The 17648-nt window shown below is 48.7% G+C and overlaps 1 protein-coding gene across 1 annotated transcript; it reads left to right on the top strand.

Moving 5' to 3' along the window:
- Positions 1 to 5737: 5737 nt before the first annotated feature.
- LOC144727656 (cytochrome P450 1A1-like) lies at positions 5738 to 17358 on the top strand. The gene is made up of 8 exons (XM_078606635.1): positions 5738 to 5755; positions 6379 to 6451; positions 7443 to 8328; positions 8906 to 9029; positions 10008 to 10097; positions 10971 to 11094; positions 11669 to 11755; positions 13756 to 17358. The coding sequence occupies exons 3-8, from the start codon at positions 7468 to 7470 to the stop codon at positions 14042 to 14044; spliced, it is 1575 nt and encodes a 524-aa protein (XP_078462761.1). The 5' UTR covers positions 5738 to 5755; positions 6379 to 6451; positions 7443 to 7467; the 3' UTR covers positions 14045 to 17358.
- Positions 17359 to 17648: the final 290 nt, after the last annotated feature.

Genomic DNA, 17648 nt, shown 5'->3' with positions numbered 1-17648 from the left:
CCCCAGTAACCCACACCCCCAATAACCCACACCCCCAGTAACCCGCACCCCCAGTAACCCGCACCCCCAATAACCCACACCCCCAGTAACCCGCACCCCCAGTAACCCCCACCCCCAGTAACCCCCACCCCCAGTAACCCACACCCCCAATAACCCACACCCCCAGTAACCCACACCCCCAATAACCCACACCCCCAGTAACCCGCACCCCCAGTAACCCACACCCCCAGTAACCCGCACCCCCAGTAACCCACACCCCCAGTAACCCACACCCCCAGTAACCCACACCCCCAGTAACCCACACCCCCAGTAACCCACACCCCCAGTAACCCACACCCCCAGTAACCCAGTAATCCACACCCCCAGTAACCCGCACCCCCAGTAACCCACACTGCAGACACGTGATTCCGTGTTCCCCCAACCAACTTCAGCATGCCCCTGCACCACCATTACAAATGTAAACCGATCTGGGAAATCGTCATTCCTTTAATCCTTCCACTTCACCGAAAACGATCACGTGAAATTGATGCATCATACAATTATATTTGCTAATTTTTCATGGACAAAAATACGGGTTCGTTTTCTCAGACTAACAACAAGCAGTGGAAGATTAATGGCAAAGAAGCGCGTTGTGTAAAATTAACTGGTGTTTTCGTAGTTTTAACCAGAACTAATGCCACAAAAAAGTCAGTTATCCCCCTCGTCTGGTGTGCGCCCGCATGCCCGAGTGCTACTGTAAAAATAAACACGTGGACGGGGAGTTTTTTTTGTTCTTCCGAAAACATTGCCCGAGCGCGCACGCGTGACTGGCGTCTGTGCCTCGCGACCCTTCCTTGAACCCGTGCAGAGATAACCTGTGCCAGTTCTCTTCCTCTGCTCATTTGAGTTTGCTCGAGGAATAAACAAAACTGTGTAAACACGTGGACTACCACGCTACTGATCCCATTTACGTTAAAGCCTGATGTGTACTTTTTCGAGAATTGTTCAGCCGTGCCCTAATGTGCTGCAATTCAATTTGTATTTTAATCGTGCATAGATGTGACCAGTGGCGGCTCCTGCAAAATCTCTCAGGGGGGGCAAATGTCTGGATGATTGATAAGGATAAGGTCCACCCATGCAAAGGATAAATTAACAGCTTAAGCATGTAAAGGCAACTTCACTTCTTTAATATTAATGAAAAATAAAGTGACTCTTACAATACATCTTGTTTGTTTCTATACTCACTATTAATACAATCCACTCATGTTTCTTTTATTAAAGATTCCACTAGGTGGCGACAAATAATTTTGTTGGATGAAACGTGCTTACGTATGATGACGTAAGCACGTTAGTGCGAGCACTCCCGGAAGCCATAGAAAATGCATTGCAGCGCCCCCTGTTCGAAAAAAAACATCTTTGAATGTAAGTCTATGGGACCACTCGGGGCGATTCTCAGCCAGAGGGAAATCGCCCAAAAAGAGGCGGTACTCCACAGAACGTAGCATGACGCTGATTGGACTATATCCAGAGGCACAGTGACGGCTAGCGTGACTCTGTGGTTGAATGACATTGGTGGTGCGTCGCCCTATCGCCCTAATGAAGAAACCGCCCCTGGATGTGACCGCGTCTCTGAGTGCTGCCTGTAAGCTAGTGTCCTGTCCAGCAAGTGAGAATGTCTTGAATTACGTCCTGTCTCTCTATCTATCTATCTTTCGTGTAGTGTTTGATATCGATTTGTAAGTGGGAAATCTAGTTCGCTTAGCAGAAAGCACAAAAGACCCATTGCGTTTCGCAGATTGTCCCCAGAAAAACCTCCACACGTTCATACGCAAAAGTGGCATCGCAGGGAATGGCTACAAATCACAGCAAATACAGAGAGTGAATGGCATTCCAGCTCCCACATATACAGCACGATTGTATTCTTGCGCATGATGGCAATCTGTTCAGTAGCTGAATGGCAATGTCGAGGTCTGCTGGCCACGAGAGGGCTTCAGAGGAGAGTTCGTGTCGTTTTGCTCTTCCTCCTCCATCGAAGGAGCTCAGACAGTGGTTTATGATGTGGTCCATAGCATTACCAACCCCACAGTGTGCGTGTGGGGTGGGGGGTTCATCTCCCTCCAGTACAGAGACCCCTATACCTACGAACGAGTTGGTTTCAGAGGTCTGTTCGTAAGTCGATGTGCTCATAAGTCCAACTTTACTCCTGTCCATTTCAAACATGTTGTACGGCATGTAGACCAAACAACCGGACATGGCTTTATAAAGTTGCATAATCTCCTGTAGATGTAGACGCCACTGGTTATTCGTGTTCTGCAGATGTCGATGCCACCACCACCGCCATCTATTGAACTTACGACTCTCGGTCCGAACAGGAAAATTTGACATACGGACAGGTTTGTTCGTATCTCTGCAAGTCCTTGAGTCGAATTTATTTCTCTAGTACGATGGGGGCTGCGTCAGCCATGCTCTGACGTTCATTTCGAGGTTGCCGAGTGAAGCGAGTGGGTGGGCGGCTTCAGCGGTAGTCTCGTGGCGCAAATCTGACACCACGTTCGCCGCCGGTGAGTTATAGAAGCGGGCAGCGGCCGAAGCTACTTTGGGTGGTCCATGGTTTGAGACCGGAGTAGAGAGCCGCGTCTGCCGCGCGATGACTCCGGTGATGGTTGTTAGTGGCCGCGATCCGTGTGTCTTCCACGAGGACGCGTGTGGGCGTGCGTGGTCCACAAGACATCCCGTGGACAACGTTTACAACAATTACAGAGGCATCTCCCTAATGCCCTTGTTATCTTGTTATTCGTATGCACGCAACCGTTATGCTGCGCTAATTAAAACTAAAACAGTTATGAAACAAACAAAAAACTCGCTTGCTTTTTTGCATGGTGGAGCGGTGGTGCAGTGCTTAGTGCATTGCACTACGATTCTGGCAAATTGAGTTTGATTCCTGGCCATGGCTAATAATGAGTGGGGTGTGATCTCTACACCTGGACACCCCTTCAACAACGCTGAGTGACCAGCGTGGTGAATATTAAACACCGCCTCAAGACCCACGCGACATGGGGAGGTCTTCATCCAGCAGTGGATTGACAAAGGGGCACACGTAATTTTATTAAACTTCATTCATGCAAAATACGATTTTGTTGTATCCTCTTTCCGAAGCGTTTCATCATCTGTAATCACGTCCCTTTCCTATATTGTAGATCAGAATTAGAATGCGAGCGCAAAACCAAATTCACGTATTCGTGATGGCGGGGCTGAGAACCCGCAAACACCGTGAGCGTGAGACCCGAATCACGCACACACACAGAGGGTGCACGCGGCGGTCAATCCCAGGATCTTGGCAGCCGCGTGGTTCCACAGCTGTGACCTCGATGCGCCCAAGCCTCTTGGGGAAGGAGGCAAGTTTTAAACACGAGTTTCGAGCGCAGTTAAAGTAAACACGTCGAGAACTTCAAAGTCTATACGAGTTACTCGCACATGCGCAGTGTCGGATTCCTAACTTGAGGCGGGGAGAACAAATGTAAAGTATCCTGAAGGATGATCGCATTACACGATGTAACACAATTTTTGTGCCTGGGTAGTATAAGTGTTAATTCGTAAATGCTTATGCCTAAAAAGTATAGACAATGGCTGCTATTCCCCACAAACTTTGCTTTTTGTGACCAGGACAGTGATATTTAGAAATGTACCTATTTCCAATGAGAAAACTGGTGAATTTGTGTCTTTTCGTTCACATAAAGTCAGAAAAAAACCATATTAATCAAAATTCACATTTATAAAATTATCTGGACAAAATAGCAGAAATTACTTTAGGGATATCCTTCCCACCGCAGAGTTTGTATGCTCGCTAACAGCACTTGCTCCAACAGTCTGTTAAGGCTACACGGGGGATCTTTATCTTTTGCCTTTGTATGTATGTATATGTGTGTGCGAGCACACGCACCGAGGTGTTCGCTCACAGCACTTGCCCCAACAGTCTATTGAGGCTACACGGGGGATCTTTGCATGTGTTTGTACACGCACCACTCAGTGTAAGGGAGCGTGGTTAGCCTCGGAGGGAGCTGGTTAGACGCGTGAGTGATGTAACAGTGGGGACGTCTGAATGGACATTTCTGCGAGACACTAAGTTCTGGGTTTCTTTTTGAGTTATTGTCCTGTGAAGGATAGAGGGCAGCTGGAGGCTGCCATCGGAGTCTGAATTGTTGTAGGAGTAAAAGAAAATCAATGCTCGCGAGGGAATTCGTAGCCGGTTAAACTTTTAATTCTCTCAGTTGTTGCCGACTGCTTGAATTGGCCTCTTCACTAAGTGTCGAGATGGACTGTGAGAGATTTATAAAAATAATAATTCGCTTTGAGCGTAAAACTATCACCAGAACTGCAGCAGTAAGAGCACATGCATTGATTGGTCTATTGAACCTTTTCAGAGTTAATCACTGCAGTCATTTACTTTTTGTTCGGCTTTGTATGTCGCTCACATTTCAAAAATTATATTAAATTTGACAGCTGCTATTTCCTGCAATTCTGCCTCGATAATTTTTGAAATTTCCATGAGCGAAATTGTGCACTGACAAAAGAAAAATGGCCGCGTTCCTCCCCCTCCCTCCATGCAGTCGCTTCACAAGCGTGGTGCCCCAATCTGTACTTGATGAGAAAACACAATAACAACAACAACAAACAACGACAAACAACAACAAACAACAACAACCAACAACAACAATGTCTGTGGTGTTGGAAACTCATGGTTTTCAATCGTGCACTGTTACTGAGCCCATTTGCAGATGCGATGTTTTAAAACTATATTTATTTTAGCGAATGCTTTTACACGTGACTTTCACACAGTTAGAGCCCCCAGATCCACAAGGCGCTAATGAAATGCTCAAGTAGTGACACATCTTTGTAGTGAATCTCTACAGTGCAGTATTCGGGCTGGAAGTAAAATCAAAACAAAAACATCGTTAACGTACAATTTGTAATGTTGCGAGGATATCGCGATAATCGTCATATCGTGATCGTGAATATCGTATAATTTATATCGTATCCTATAGTTTGCGATCCTATCGTGTTTTATTGTTTATTGTCGTAACGTTCTGACCTGCCCCCCTTTACTGGACACCTTTGAAATAAGAGCTTCATAGCTAATCGGATTACTCCTGCAGCAGGAATAAATATTCTCATTTGACATCATGGGACCTTTTTTGCCAATATCAAAGTATGAAAAATAAGAAAAGCTCTTACCCTTTCTGGCAATAATACAGGCGGTGTAAAGAATTTCAAACACCAAATTAAAAAAACTTTCGCAAGGAATCGTTTCTGCATTAACCACCCACAGTACTTGTGGTGAATATGTCAAACAAACATCCTCTGATAATTATTATTTAAGCATTGCCTTTGAAACGTATTGGCCGACATCAGAGAGAGAGAGCAGCCTTATTTCGAAGGCCTTCTTTAGAAGGCTGTCTCCGGCACCTATTTGGGTATCTATGTAGTGTTTGATCATCTTAACACCACCTCTCGTAAGAAGAAAAGTGAGAAGAGGGCTAAAGCTAAAGCCCTCTTCTTACTTTTCATTTCCTCGTTTGATTCTGCGTCCTCGTGGGATTGTGACGCTGCTGATGATGCTGATGATGACGTTGATGGTGATTTTTGGGGCCGCAACCCCATTGGTCGGCGACCCCGCTAGATGCACCGCCCACCGTGCGGTGACCACGCCCCCCAAGTCTATATAAGGCGGCGCGTGGCGGGGGGGTGACCACTCCGAGTGCGTCTCGCTGTGCGCGCGGTGAGTTACGTGATGTTTTTATACATTGTTATATTTTAAAAACACGCATAAAAATGTATTACGATGTTATTGTTCATTTGGCTGAGTGGTTGGTGCTCGTGCCGCGTAAATAATCGCGGGTTTTTAAACAGATGAAATGTCTCACTGGCGGGTGGTGGTTATCATCACCATCGGAAGGGCGATAAAATATATACCGCGTTGTAGAAAGTGAACAGGAGAGTTGTGCTGTATCATGGGGGAGAACCGACGCACGCTATAAGAACGCTGGAATGTATACCACTGGTGGCAGGGGCTGTCCAACGCTCGTATTTGAACGGGCAATTGTAATTGATGTGGATATGAACATAAATCCGTGTATGGTTTTAAAAAAAAATTAGAAATGCAGGTGGTCGTTATCACAATGCTATACTAGTACAGTACTTGCAGACGTGCAATATCGACACGAACACGGTGTAAGGTACCCTGGGGAGCCACGTGAAGCCCGCCACGAGTCAAACATTGCAAGCATCCCAGCGGCACTCAATTGGGTTCTAGAGGGCACATTCTCGGCCTGGCAACACGATTGTGCGGCTTACTTTTATCAGCCACTTGTGTCACTGCAAGGGCTTCTTGTGGTCACGCAGTTGGTGAGTGAAGACCCAAAACGTCAAGCAGCAGCACTGTCGATGTTGTTCACGGTGCATCGTTAACACCGAGGTAGGTATGTGTGTGTGTGAATATATTGAAGCTGCAGTATTTGAAAGTGCTGTTAAATGAAATACAAAGTTTGTGTAAGGCAGGTGCACCAAGGAAGGTGTGTGATCGTACATTTGCTTTCCGATTTAAAGTTAAACAACATGCAAATACATTTCGATTTCAAGCTTTCGTGACTGCAGGGATTCATATTCTTGGTTTTTTCGGTAAGTCACGTAGAAGGGAAATAATAGACTAATAAAAAAAATTCTCACGACGTTTCGTTTGCAACACAAGCAATCGTCATCAGGTGTGAAAACCACAGCTATAATTTTTTTGAAAAAACCCGCCACTTTTTTTTCAAATTTTCTTGCTGTGGTTTTCACACTTGATGATGATTGCTTGTGTTGCAATCGAAACGTCGTGAGAATTTTATTGTTTTATTTTTATTATTTCCCTTCTACGCGACTTTACCGAAAGAACCAAGAATATGAACATGCAACTAATGCACGCCGTTCAAGTGCATATTTAGTCAAGAGCGGAGCCACAGGAACAGTTCAGGCAACGCTCGCCACCGATATTCGCCGTGGCCGGGAATCGAACTCGCGTTGCCGGGACTCATGGGGGCAGGGTGTGCTCGCTCCTCTGCCACCGCTCCAGCCCCGACTCGGCACCGTTTAATCGACGTGAAGGGCAACCTTCACAGACATCTCACTCCAGGGTGTAATACTGTGCGCGAGTCACCAGCGGTGAATAATTACGTTGTTTTCGAACGGAATGTAAACAAACAAGACGAAGAGCGCGAATTTCGTTACACAGAATTCTTTTAGAAGGACGACAAAACACCAAATATTGATTGTGCGTTAAACTTCGTGGGCACCCCACAGCCGAATGCACATTTGCCAATGCGCGCATCATTCCTCTCCTGTGCGAATCATGCCTCGCGCGCGTATTGCGCTGTAATCAACGTTCACGTCACTTTCAAAAGCACGCCGCCTTTTTTGTGCTTGAGCAGGCCGACTCCCGCAGGAAGACACGCCATGGAGAGTTCGAGCTTACACGACGACGACGCCCTCTCCTCCTCCTCCTCTCCTCGGCTCACGCTCGCATTATTGGCGCTCGGCCTGCTGCTCGCGGTCGCTTTAGTCCGACGCCGGCGCTCCGCGCGTCGTCTCCACGGCGACGCGAGGCCCCTCCCGGGCCCCGTCCGCTGGCCCATCGTCGGCAACATCCTCCAGCTGTGGCCCAACCCCCACCTCAAACTCACGAGGATGCGCGATCGCTACGGAGACGTGTTCCGCGTTCACCTCGGCTCCGTCCCCGTGGTGGTCCTCAGCGGTCTGGAGACGATCAAGCGGGCGCTCGTGAAGAACGGCGACGCGTTCGCGGGGCGGCCGCCGTTCTACTCGCTGAGCTTGGTCGGTAACGGAGACACGCTCACGTTCACCCGCGCGTACGACGGCTGCTGGAGGGCGCACAAGAGGCTGGCGCGGAGCGCCCTGCGGAACTTCTGCGCCGCGCCGGCGCGCGCCGCGGGCTACGCGTGCCTGCTGGAGGAGCACGTGTGCCAGGAGGCCGAGCGGCTGCTGCTCGCTTGCAAGGGCGGCGGAGCGCAGCCCGGCGGCTTCGACCCCGTGCCCTCCATCACGTGCGCCGTGGCCAACGTGATGTGCGCGCTCGTGTTCGGCAAGCGCTACCCGCACGGGGACCCCACGTTCCTGCAGATCGTGGGCTTCAACGAAGAGGCGTCGGAACTGTCGGGCGCCGGGAACCTCGTGGATTTCTTCCCGGTCTTGCGTCACGTGCCGAATGCTCAGCTAAGGGCACTCAAAGTCCTCTCCGCCCGGCTCTTGGCTTTCATGGAAGGCCACATCAAGGAACACTACCACTCCTACCAAGAGGTGCGGTGATGCCAATGGTTTTGTTTTAATTTGTGTTTTCGGGTTTTACTGCGCGCCGTTTGACATGATGCCCGACGTATTGCTCCACGTGCTGTCGTAACCGTCGTCAGGCTATAGAGGATGACCAATGCCAATAGCCGCCATTCGACACTGAGTTACCACGGCGCCTGTGCCAGGCCGGGTGCACTTTGAGGCCACGTGAAGAGGATGAACACCACCATCATCACCACAACCACCACCACAATAACCACCCTGACTAGCACCTCTACCATCACGATCACAATCACCACCTGACCACCACAACTATTCCCACCACAATCATGGCTCGCAGCAGCAGCACCACCACCACCACGATCATGACCTCCACTTGCATGACCACCAGAACCAGACTCCGATGCTATTGCGCAGTAGACCCCGTCCCCTCGTCTCTGTCGCATTCCTCTCGCGGCCGTCCTCCATCGCTGTTCTACCCACGGGCCGTGTCCCGCTACCCCCCCCCCCCCTGTATCCTGTCCCGACGTTGAATGTTTGAATGTCAACGCCGTTGCAAGTCGGTGTGACGTCGCGCTGCGTGCAGGGCCACGTGCGCGACATCACGGACGCGCTCATCGCCATGTGCGCCGAGCAGGAGGACGCGCTGCGCGAGGTGGGCCTCAGCGACGAGCGCGTCGTCGCCACGGCGCTCGACATTTTCGGTGCTGGTGAGCAGTGCACTACGTTGTGGTCGCTCGGTTCACCCGCGAAAGCCTCGCGCGAGGCTCAAGATTTTTGTTGTTGGGGGTGCAGGTGAGCAGTGCACCACGTTGTGGTCGCTCGGTTCACCCGCGAAAGCCTCGTGCGAGGCTCAAGATTTTTGTTTCCGGGAGGGTTCCAGCCAAGTATTTCTTTTTTGTGCAGTAGCGGACAGACGCTGCCTCTGCTGCTGGTGTGCGATCCCAACTGAGTAATTTGCGAAGCGTTTAGCCAACACCAGTTCCGTAGTTTTTTTGTTAATAGCTATGGGAGGGCATCTGACGTGAGTGTGCCCAATGTGCGTGCGTGTGTGTGGCGTACGTCGTGCGTGCATGTCCATAACATCTCCCGTTAATTGTAATCGGCTGCTCCGTGGTCGATTACTCGGGGCCCTTTAAAAATGCTGCCGCCCCCCTCCCCTCCCACACGCGCTGCTGCCTCGCGTAGGCAGGAAACCCCTTACCAGCCACGCCTGGCGTGACGTCACCAAGCCCCGCCCGTCACCGCCCGTCCAGCGGCACACGTAGGAACGGAGGCGAGATCGGTGTTTTTTCTCTCTTCCCAAACCGTGGTCGAAGAATCGACGCGGTAATCGCTAGAGTAATCGATTACTTGCCTAATTTGATTTCCCATGTCGAGTTTGGTATATCTGGCCGAAGGTAGCCTGTTCCAGTAACTCCAGAGCGAGCGGTGCTTGGGCTGGGGGCACGTGAGGCACGCGGCAGGAGATGGGAATGTAAGAAAACGCACCCGGCTCCCCGTAGCAACTACAGCAACGCGTAGCAGAGCGCACAATCGTACGTGCGATTCATCGCAGGTAGGCTCACGCCGGCCACGGGCAGCAAAGGTGTAGAGCACACGGTGCAGGTGCCGCGGCCGCTTCCGTCCGGCCATCGTCACCCCCGGACAGCCAACGGTGAGCTCGGTTCCCTGTGCGCTCCACGCAGGCTTCGACACGATCATCACCGGCTTGACGTGGTGCCTTCTGTACCTCTGCATCCATCCCGACGTCCAGGACAAGCTGCAGCTAGAGATCGGTGAGGTGCCAGGCTTCCGCTCGTGACAAACGCGGAATTCCCGATCATGATACGACTGATGATGATGATAATGCCATCGTAACTTTGGTGACCACGATGTCACTCTTCACGATACGAGGCCTTGTATAACGTCACAATATGACTTCATATCGTTGTATCAGTGTGCAAAACGTAATACACTTTTTTTTTATTGTATTGTTTTTGCGCTTTTCTGTGCTCCCAGTACAATTAAGGGTTGCTTATAAGCTCTTTAGTTAGCTAATTAGCAATGATTTATATTTTTTATTCACGTCGTTATGTTGTTCATCGTGCGGTGTAAGGTATGACGATGTTGGTGTTGTGACATCTCTCCAAGATCGCTCAAGCCTCAAAACTACAGTCTGACTCTATACGTTTAAATTGCATATTTATACTTGGAAGAATATATTGGCTAATGCCACGACTATATAGGGATAACATCCTTCATATTATACTATTTTTTAAGTTTAACATTTGGCAAAAACATACAAATTCTTATAAAAAGTTCAAAATAATCTGCTCTGGTAGCGCAAGCACCGAAGGACGCAATTGAACTCGAATAATAATGCAATCTCAACGTAAGTAGCTTCTCTTAAATTTCAATTTAAAGCTTTCGTGACTGCAGGGATTCATCTTCTTGCTTCTTGGTTCTTTCGGTAAAGTCACGTAGAATGGCAGACTCTGTCTTCTCGACAGACCTGTTCTCCACCTGAGGACGGCTGCTTGCGTTGTGGCCGAAACGTCGTGAGAATTATTTTATTATGTTTTATTATTTTATTATTTCCATTCTACGTGACTTTACCGAAAGAACCAAGAAGATAGCTTCTCTTATTTGCAACGTGTGCACCTTTGCAGATGAAACGATCGGCAGGGACCGCGCTCCGAGGTTCGAGGACCGCGGGAACCTGCGGCGCGTGGAGGCCTTCCTCACCGAGACGTTCCGCCACTCCGCGTTCGTCCCGTTCACCATCCCACACAGGTGCCCGGCGCTTCGCCGCCAACCCTCGGCACCTCGCCACTGGGAACGCAACGATGCCCTCCGACTCTGGGCACCCCGATTAAGGAAGTCAACCTGGTTGCATGGTGGATTTGACATATTTGTTTTATAATGGATTTAAAAATCGCGTTGGTCGCATGCAAAGCTGCGATGGGTTTGGTTGAGCGGTTCGTCACCATTTTTTGGTCTGGTGGTCCGACCCCGGTCAAGGCCACCACTGTGCCTCCGTTGAGCTTGCAAAGTTGGTGGTGGTTCCCAACGTTTTCTTATCGGTTTGGCTGCGGGTTCTCCGCAGTCGCGTTCCGGGTTTCCCTTCGTTTCGCGAAACTGACGGCCGGATGTAGCGTGATGATGGGTCACGCGCATTGAGTCCCGTGGGTCTGTAGCTTTCGGGGAAGGTTGACTCCTGGTGTTCAGGATGCCTCTGAATATCCAGATTTGTCTCAAATGCTCTTTAATTCAGACCTCACCGTCCAGTATGAGGAATGTAAGATGTTAACAACTGTGGGAAGTTATTCGTTCGGCGCGACGTCATTTGCTTGTCCCGTGTTCACAGCACGACGCAGGACGTGGTGCTCAATGGCATGTTCATCCCTCGGGACACGTGCGTGTTCGTCAACCTTCACCAGGTCAACCACGACCCGTAAGCCCCACTAGAAACACACACACTCCAAGGCAGCATGCCGCCACTGTATGCTGCTTGCACATGCATGCCACTGTCACGTGTGGGGAAATGAAATCTGTGTCACTCTTTGGTTCTTTCGGTAAAGTCACATACAAAGAGAAAATAATAATTCTAGATTTGAAGCTTTCGTGACTGCAAGGATTCATACTCTTAGTTTTTTCGGTAAAGTCACGTAGGTAAAAAAAAAATAATTTAATTTAAATTAATACAAATTAAATAATACAAATCACGACGTTTCGGAGGCAACACAAGTCTCCGTCATCAGGTGGGACCGTCACAGCCAGATTTGCTATAGAAAATAATAAATTAAATAATAGCATGCGACGTTTTGATTGCAACACAAGCAATCGTCATCTGGTACAATTGAAAGAGAAAACAAACCTAGTAAAAGTTAGAAATATAACGCAATACAACACAGAGAGTCGGCTACCATAACGGTCAACTATCTGTGTTGTATTGCATTATATTTCGAAATTTTACTAGGTTTCATATTCTTAGGTTTTTTCGGTAAATTCACGTAGGTAAAACATCAAAATTAATGAAAATAAAATAAAATAAAAACAAAAATCACGACGTTTCGGAGGCAACACAAGTCTCCGTCATCAGGTGGGACCGTCACAGCCGAATTAGCTGCATCAAGTGAGGCAATGATTCAAGAAGTAATCCCTTATAAGCAAGTTGAAGGGGGGAGGAGAGGGGGGGGGAGCTCATCAGAATGTGGTAGCCAATGAATGGAACGTATCGGGAGGGAGGGGGGCAGGGCTCAAAGACAGCACGGAGTGCTAAATACAACGCATCAGGAGGGGGAGGGGGGGGGAGCTGGGCCAAAACAATGGACGACGGCTTGGACGCGGTTGCTGCTCCACACGCCAACACAATGGACAGAGAGGGGGGAGGGGAGGTCTGATACACATGATAGACAAAAGAACGAAAATGCCCATGTTTATACCAATGCTGGCTGAACAATGAAGAGAGCACTGCCAAAAAATAACTGGGGATGTTAACACTCGGTAAAGTAAAGTAAAATAGTGCCTGTCAGATAAGATGGTATTCTTAGGTTTTTTCGGTAAAGTCACGTAGGTAAAACATCAAAATTAATGAAAATAAAATAAAATAAAACAAAAATCACGACGTTTCGGAGGCAACACAAGCTTCCGTCTTCAGGTGGAACAGTCACAGCACGATTGCTGTATCTCACGCAGCCCCTCCTCTCTCCTGCGATTTGAAGCTTTCGTGACTGCAAGGAATCATATTTTTAGGTTTTTTCGGTAAAGTCACGTAGGTAAAACATCAAAATTAATGAAAATAAAATAAAATAAAACAAAAATCACGACGTTTCGGAGGCAACTTGTGTTGCCTCCGATTTTTGTTTTATTTTATTATGATAAACAAAAATCACGACGTTTCGGAGGCAACTTGTGTTGCCTCCGAAACGTCGTGATTTTTGTTTTTATTTTATTTTATTTTCATTAATTTTTATGTTTTACCTACGTGACTTTACCGAAAAAACCTAAGAATATGATTCCTTGCAGTCACGAAAGCTTCAAATCTAGAATTTACTAGGTTTGTTTTTTCTTTCATTTGTACCTGATGATGATTGCTTGTGTTGCAATCGAAACGACTTTACCGAAAGAACCAAAGAGTCATTCCTGCAGTCACGAAAGCGCCAAATCAAAGGAGACTGTGTCTTGAGGCGGAGTAGATTAATCTTGTATTGGGTGACAGATTGAACACCGAAGGAGATTGCAGTTTTTCAGAGCAGTATTTACTGAACCTCGGAGCGAAATGCAGCAAAAAGCTTCTCTCAATGACGCCCCGCAACAAAATGCGAACGTGTGTGCATCTCTGACAACCCCAGAGTGCTGTACGCCACGAGTCCCCCAAGTTTGCGTCTCTCCCCGTAGACCACACCCTGACCCTCGTCTGACACGCTGTTCGCGTGCGGTTGCTGCGTTCAGGACCGTATGGAGCGACCCCGAGCGGTTCGATCCGGACCGCTTCTTGTCGCACGACGGAAAGGAGGTGAACAAGGAGATGGTGGAGAAGGTTCAGATCTTCGGCCTGGGCAAGCGCCGCTGCCTGGGCGACGTGGTGGCGCGCCAGGAGCTCTTCGTGGTCCTCGTCACGCTGCTCCAGGGGCTGTCGTTCCGAGTGCCGCCCGGCACGCCCACGCCGAGCATCATCCCGCAGCACGCCCTGGTGATGAAGCCGCCGCGCTTCCACGTGTGCGCGTCCCCGCGGGCGTGAGCCGATGCTCGCCGGTGCTGGCCGGGCGGACGCTGTGGGATTGCGAGAGTCGGCTTTTTTTGCCGGGCGATTGAACCGTTCGGGGTGTGTGCGCGGCCACAGCAACGAATGTACAATGGGGCAACGAAGTGAAAGACTGCAGGGAGTCTTGATTACAGATGTGTGTGTGCGTGGTTTTTTTGTAGAGACACACAGGCGCCCCGGTCATTGTCTTCGGGCACAACATCATGCTCGGAACTCGCGCTCATTCCCCCCTCGTGCCAAAGTCTTGGGATCTTGCACTGCTGTGCTTGCTTGCACCGTCACACTCCAGTGCAGAGCAGTTTAGACGATGTGTTTTTGGGCTGCTCAATTGGCTGTGGTTTTCACACCTGATGATGATTGCTTGTGTTGCAATCGAAACGTCGTGAGAATTTTATAGTTTTATTATTTTATTATTTCCCTTCTACGTGACTTTACCGAAAGAACCAAGAAGATGAATCCCTGCAGTCACGAAAGCTTTAAATCGAAACAGAAGGATGTTTTCAGTTTCCTCTTCGCAATGCGCAATACGGTTTTTGTGTCACTGTGGAGAAACCACGGAGGGCACCACCTGCAGTTTGTGCAGGGCACAAGTGAGATGTGAATAAGCTCAATGTTTTTTGTTTACCAACCTCAGAATCAGAATATTGATACTGGAGAAATCCAATGAGCTAAAATGCTCGAATCGGATGAGCTATGAAGCTCTTTGTCACAGATGTCAGAAGATTGCAACAAACAATACAAACAACACAATAGGAGTTCAACCGAAAGGAAAGGTAAACATATCACTGACAAAAAAATACATATTTAAAGAAACAACTTTTTACCTTACCAGGTAAAGCCCACTGAGGTATTAACTTATTTTTCAGAAGTGACCTGGCCACAAATGATAGCTCAACAAAGTGGCGTATCATTGTGGAAATTCTAGCAGCAAAATAATCAAAATAATCGAAATGCATGTTTCTCACTCATGTCTAAGGCTCGTTTATCAACCTGTCATCTCCACTATAGAATGCCACCTCTTCTGTGCCACAGTGATGGACGATAATGCCCTTCCCATTGACATCCAGTGTTACCTCCATTTTAATGATATTTTGGCATATGGTGGCAATATGTTCAGGAGCTATATTCCAATGTCGAGGTCTTGCAGCCACGAGAGGGCTTCAGGAGGAAATTCGTGTAGTATTACTGGTGAATAGTTACATTGAAATGAAAAGCTTATTTAAAGACTGAATCAGACATCAGAGTGCGGTGAAACTATCGACGACACGAGAGTGAAAATACAAAGGGTGGGCACAACATTACTCCTGATGCTCTGACAGCAAGAGAGGAGTTGGGTGTTAGAGAAAGAGGCTCTAGGAGCCGGGAACACCACACCACCTCGACCGCACCAATGAGCGCCGGTCTCTTAACGGACCGAGACAAACGTCGATGAGTTTAACCCAAATGCGTGGCCATCAGCCACCGCCCGCGTGTTCCACACCGCCGTGTTGTGGAGAAGCCGGCTTACGGGGCGCTCGGCGGTCGCGCCGCGGTGCGAGCCCTCGCATCGCCTCGTCTCCTCCCTGGCGTTCCAGAACACCTATTGACGAAGGAGGAATCCGTTGAGCGATAAAGCTCTTTGCCCCCCCCCCCCCCCCCAGTGGCGTAGCTAGGATATTTTGCGCCCGGGGACGAACTATAAAATTGGCGCCCCCCCCCCCGTTTAATCACATACCAAAATGTAATTACATGACATGTAGGCTGTGTGTGGCGGGATATATAAACTTTTAGGTTGAGGTGTAGATTTGTGTAGTAGTTTCAGGCTGCCGCGCCCGCCGCAATAAGTTATAATGTAACGTTGTAAGCCTCATTTTGGCGCCCCTTTACCTTGGCGCCCGGGGACATTTGTACCCCCCTGCCCCCCCCCTAGCTACGCCTCTGCTCCCCCCACAGATGCCCAGTAAGTGTTCACGGATGTTCCCTCACGAGGTAGGGGGGCTCTGGCTCCCTGCGTCCTCACGCTGCAACACACGCACATTTCCGTCCTAGGCCGACTCCTCCGCCCCGTGGGGTGAGGCGGGCCGAGGTCGCCACTTGCACCACCGCTCCCTGCGCCTGCCCTCATGCCCTCCACGCTGGTGCCCCGGTGCTCACCACCTTTCTTCTCGCGTGGGCCTCCGCTCTTCTTGCGCGATGTTCTATCCATCCGAGGTGACTTCTTTTTTTCCCTCCTTTGCAGCTTGTCAGAGATGGGTGACACTCTTGCCTTCTTCCTTGACGCTTCATCTCTGACCCGATCCAGTTTCGATGTTTACATCGCATGATGATGAGGGATGGCGACAGCTTGGGAAGTCATCATTTCTGACGACGAAATCCTGTTTCTGTATATACTTTATATACACACCTGTCAACTCCTTATCAGTGCCTACCTTATGACAGACCAAGTCAGACCTTATTGGTCACCCCGTGGCCTTATAAATATCAACGTTCATCCTACAACATCACAAGGGATACACACAAACATTTAGACATTTTTAGATCGAGTAGAGTAGTGCCTATGGGCCAGATAGAGCCTCCACTCCCCCTACCCCACACTCCCACCCTCCCTGTCTCTCCTCCCTGGCTCCCCCCCCCTTCTCTTACCTATATAGCCTCTTGTTGCAGCAGCCCTTTTGCCCACTTCAGCAATTGTTTCTTGCCGTGGTTGTCCCACCTGATGACGGACGCTTGTGTTGCGCCCGCAACGTCGTGATTTATTTTATTTTTATACCTACGTGACTTTACCGAAAGAACCAAAGAGTTTGGACCCCTGCAGTCACGAAAACTTCAAATCTCGATTAAGAGTGGTGTGGTGTAGAGTGGTGTCTACGACGCGGTCTTCTTCTGCAGCACCCCGCTGCTGATCATCATCTTTCCTACTTTGTGTAGCGAATTATCGAACAAAGACGGTCATTGGATCGCGCGCTTTTAGATGCGCTTCTGCGGCCGTCTGGAACGCTCTTCCTTTCGATATTCGGTAGCCACTGGAGCTATGCACTTTTAAATGTAGCTTGAAAATGTATTTCTATAGAACAGTTTTTTTTGTGATTCGTTTGTTGTCCGTCTCCCGCATCTCCAGTTATCACGGTTGGCTACGTACGGTGCGAAAGAAGTTAAACATACTAATTTCGTCCAGGTATTGCGTGTTGTGCAGGGTTCTCAAGGAATGGGATCACTGAGTATTATTGTTATTGTTTGCTGTACAATCGCATATGCAATTACAAAACATTCCATGTAATTTTTCTTTAATAAACATTCTCCGGTGATATATAATTATATCAAATGTGTTTGTGTCATATTTACACCTACATCATTGAGCAGATAATCACCAATGTTATCGTCAAAAGAGAAAGTTACAATGGGAAAGTGTGACGGAGTTTACAAGCGAGTATTGTTTGCAAGCGAGCATTGTTTACAAGGGAGCATTGTTTACAAGTGATCATTGTCTACAAGTGATTATTGTTTACAAGCGATGATTGTTTACAAGTCATCATTGTTTACAAGTCATTGTTTACAAGCGATTATTGTTTACAAGTGATCATTGTTTACAAGCGATCATTGT

Source organism: Lampetra planeri, chromosome 26 (genome assembly GCF_965212315.1).
Source record: "Lampetra planeri chromosome 26, kcLamPlan1.2.h2, whole genome shotgun sequence".
Lineage (NCBI taxonomy): Eukaryota > Metazoa > Chordata > Hyperoartia > Petromyzontiformes > Petromyzontidae > Lampetra > Lampetra planeri.
This window is presented reverse-complemented; position numbering and strand designations above follow the sequence as displayed.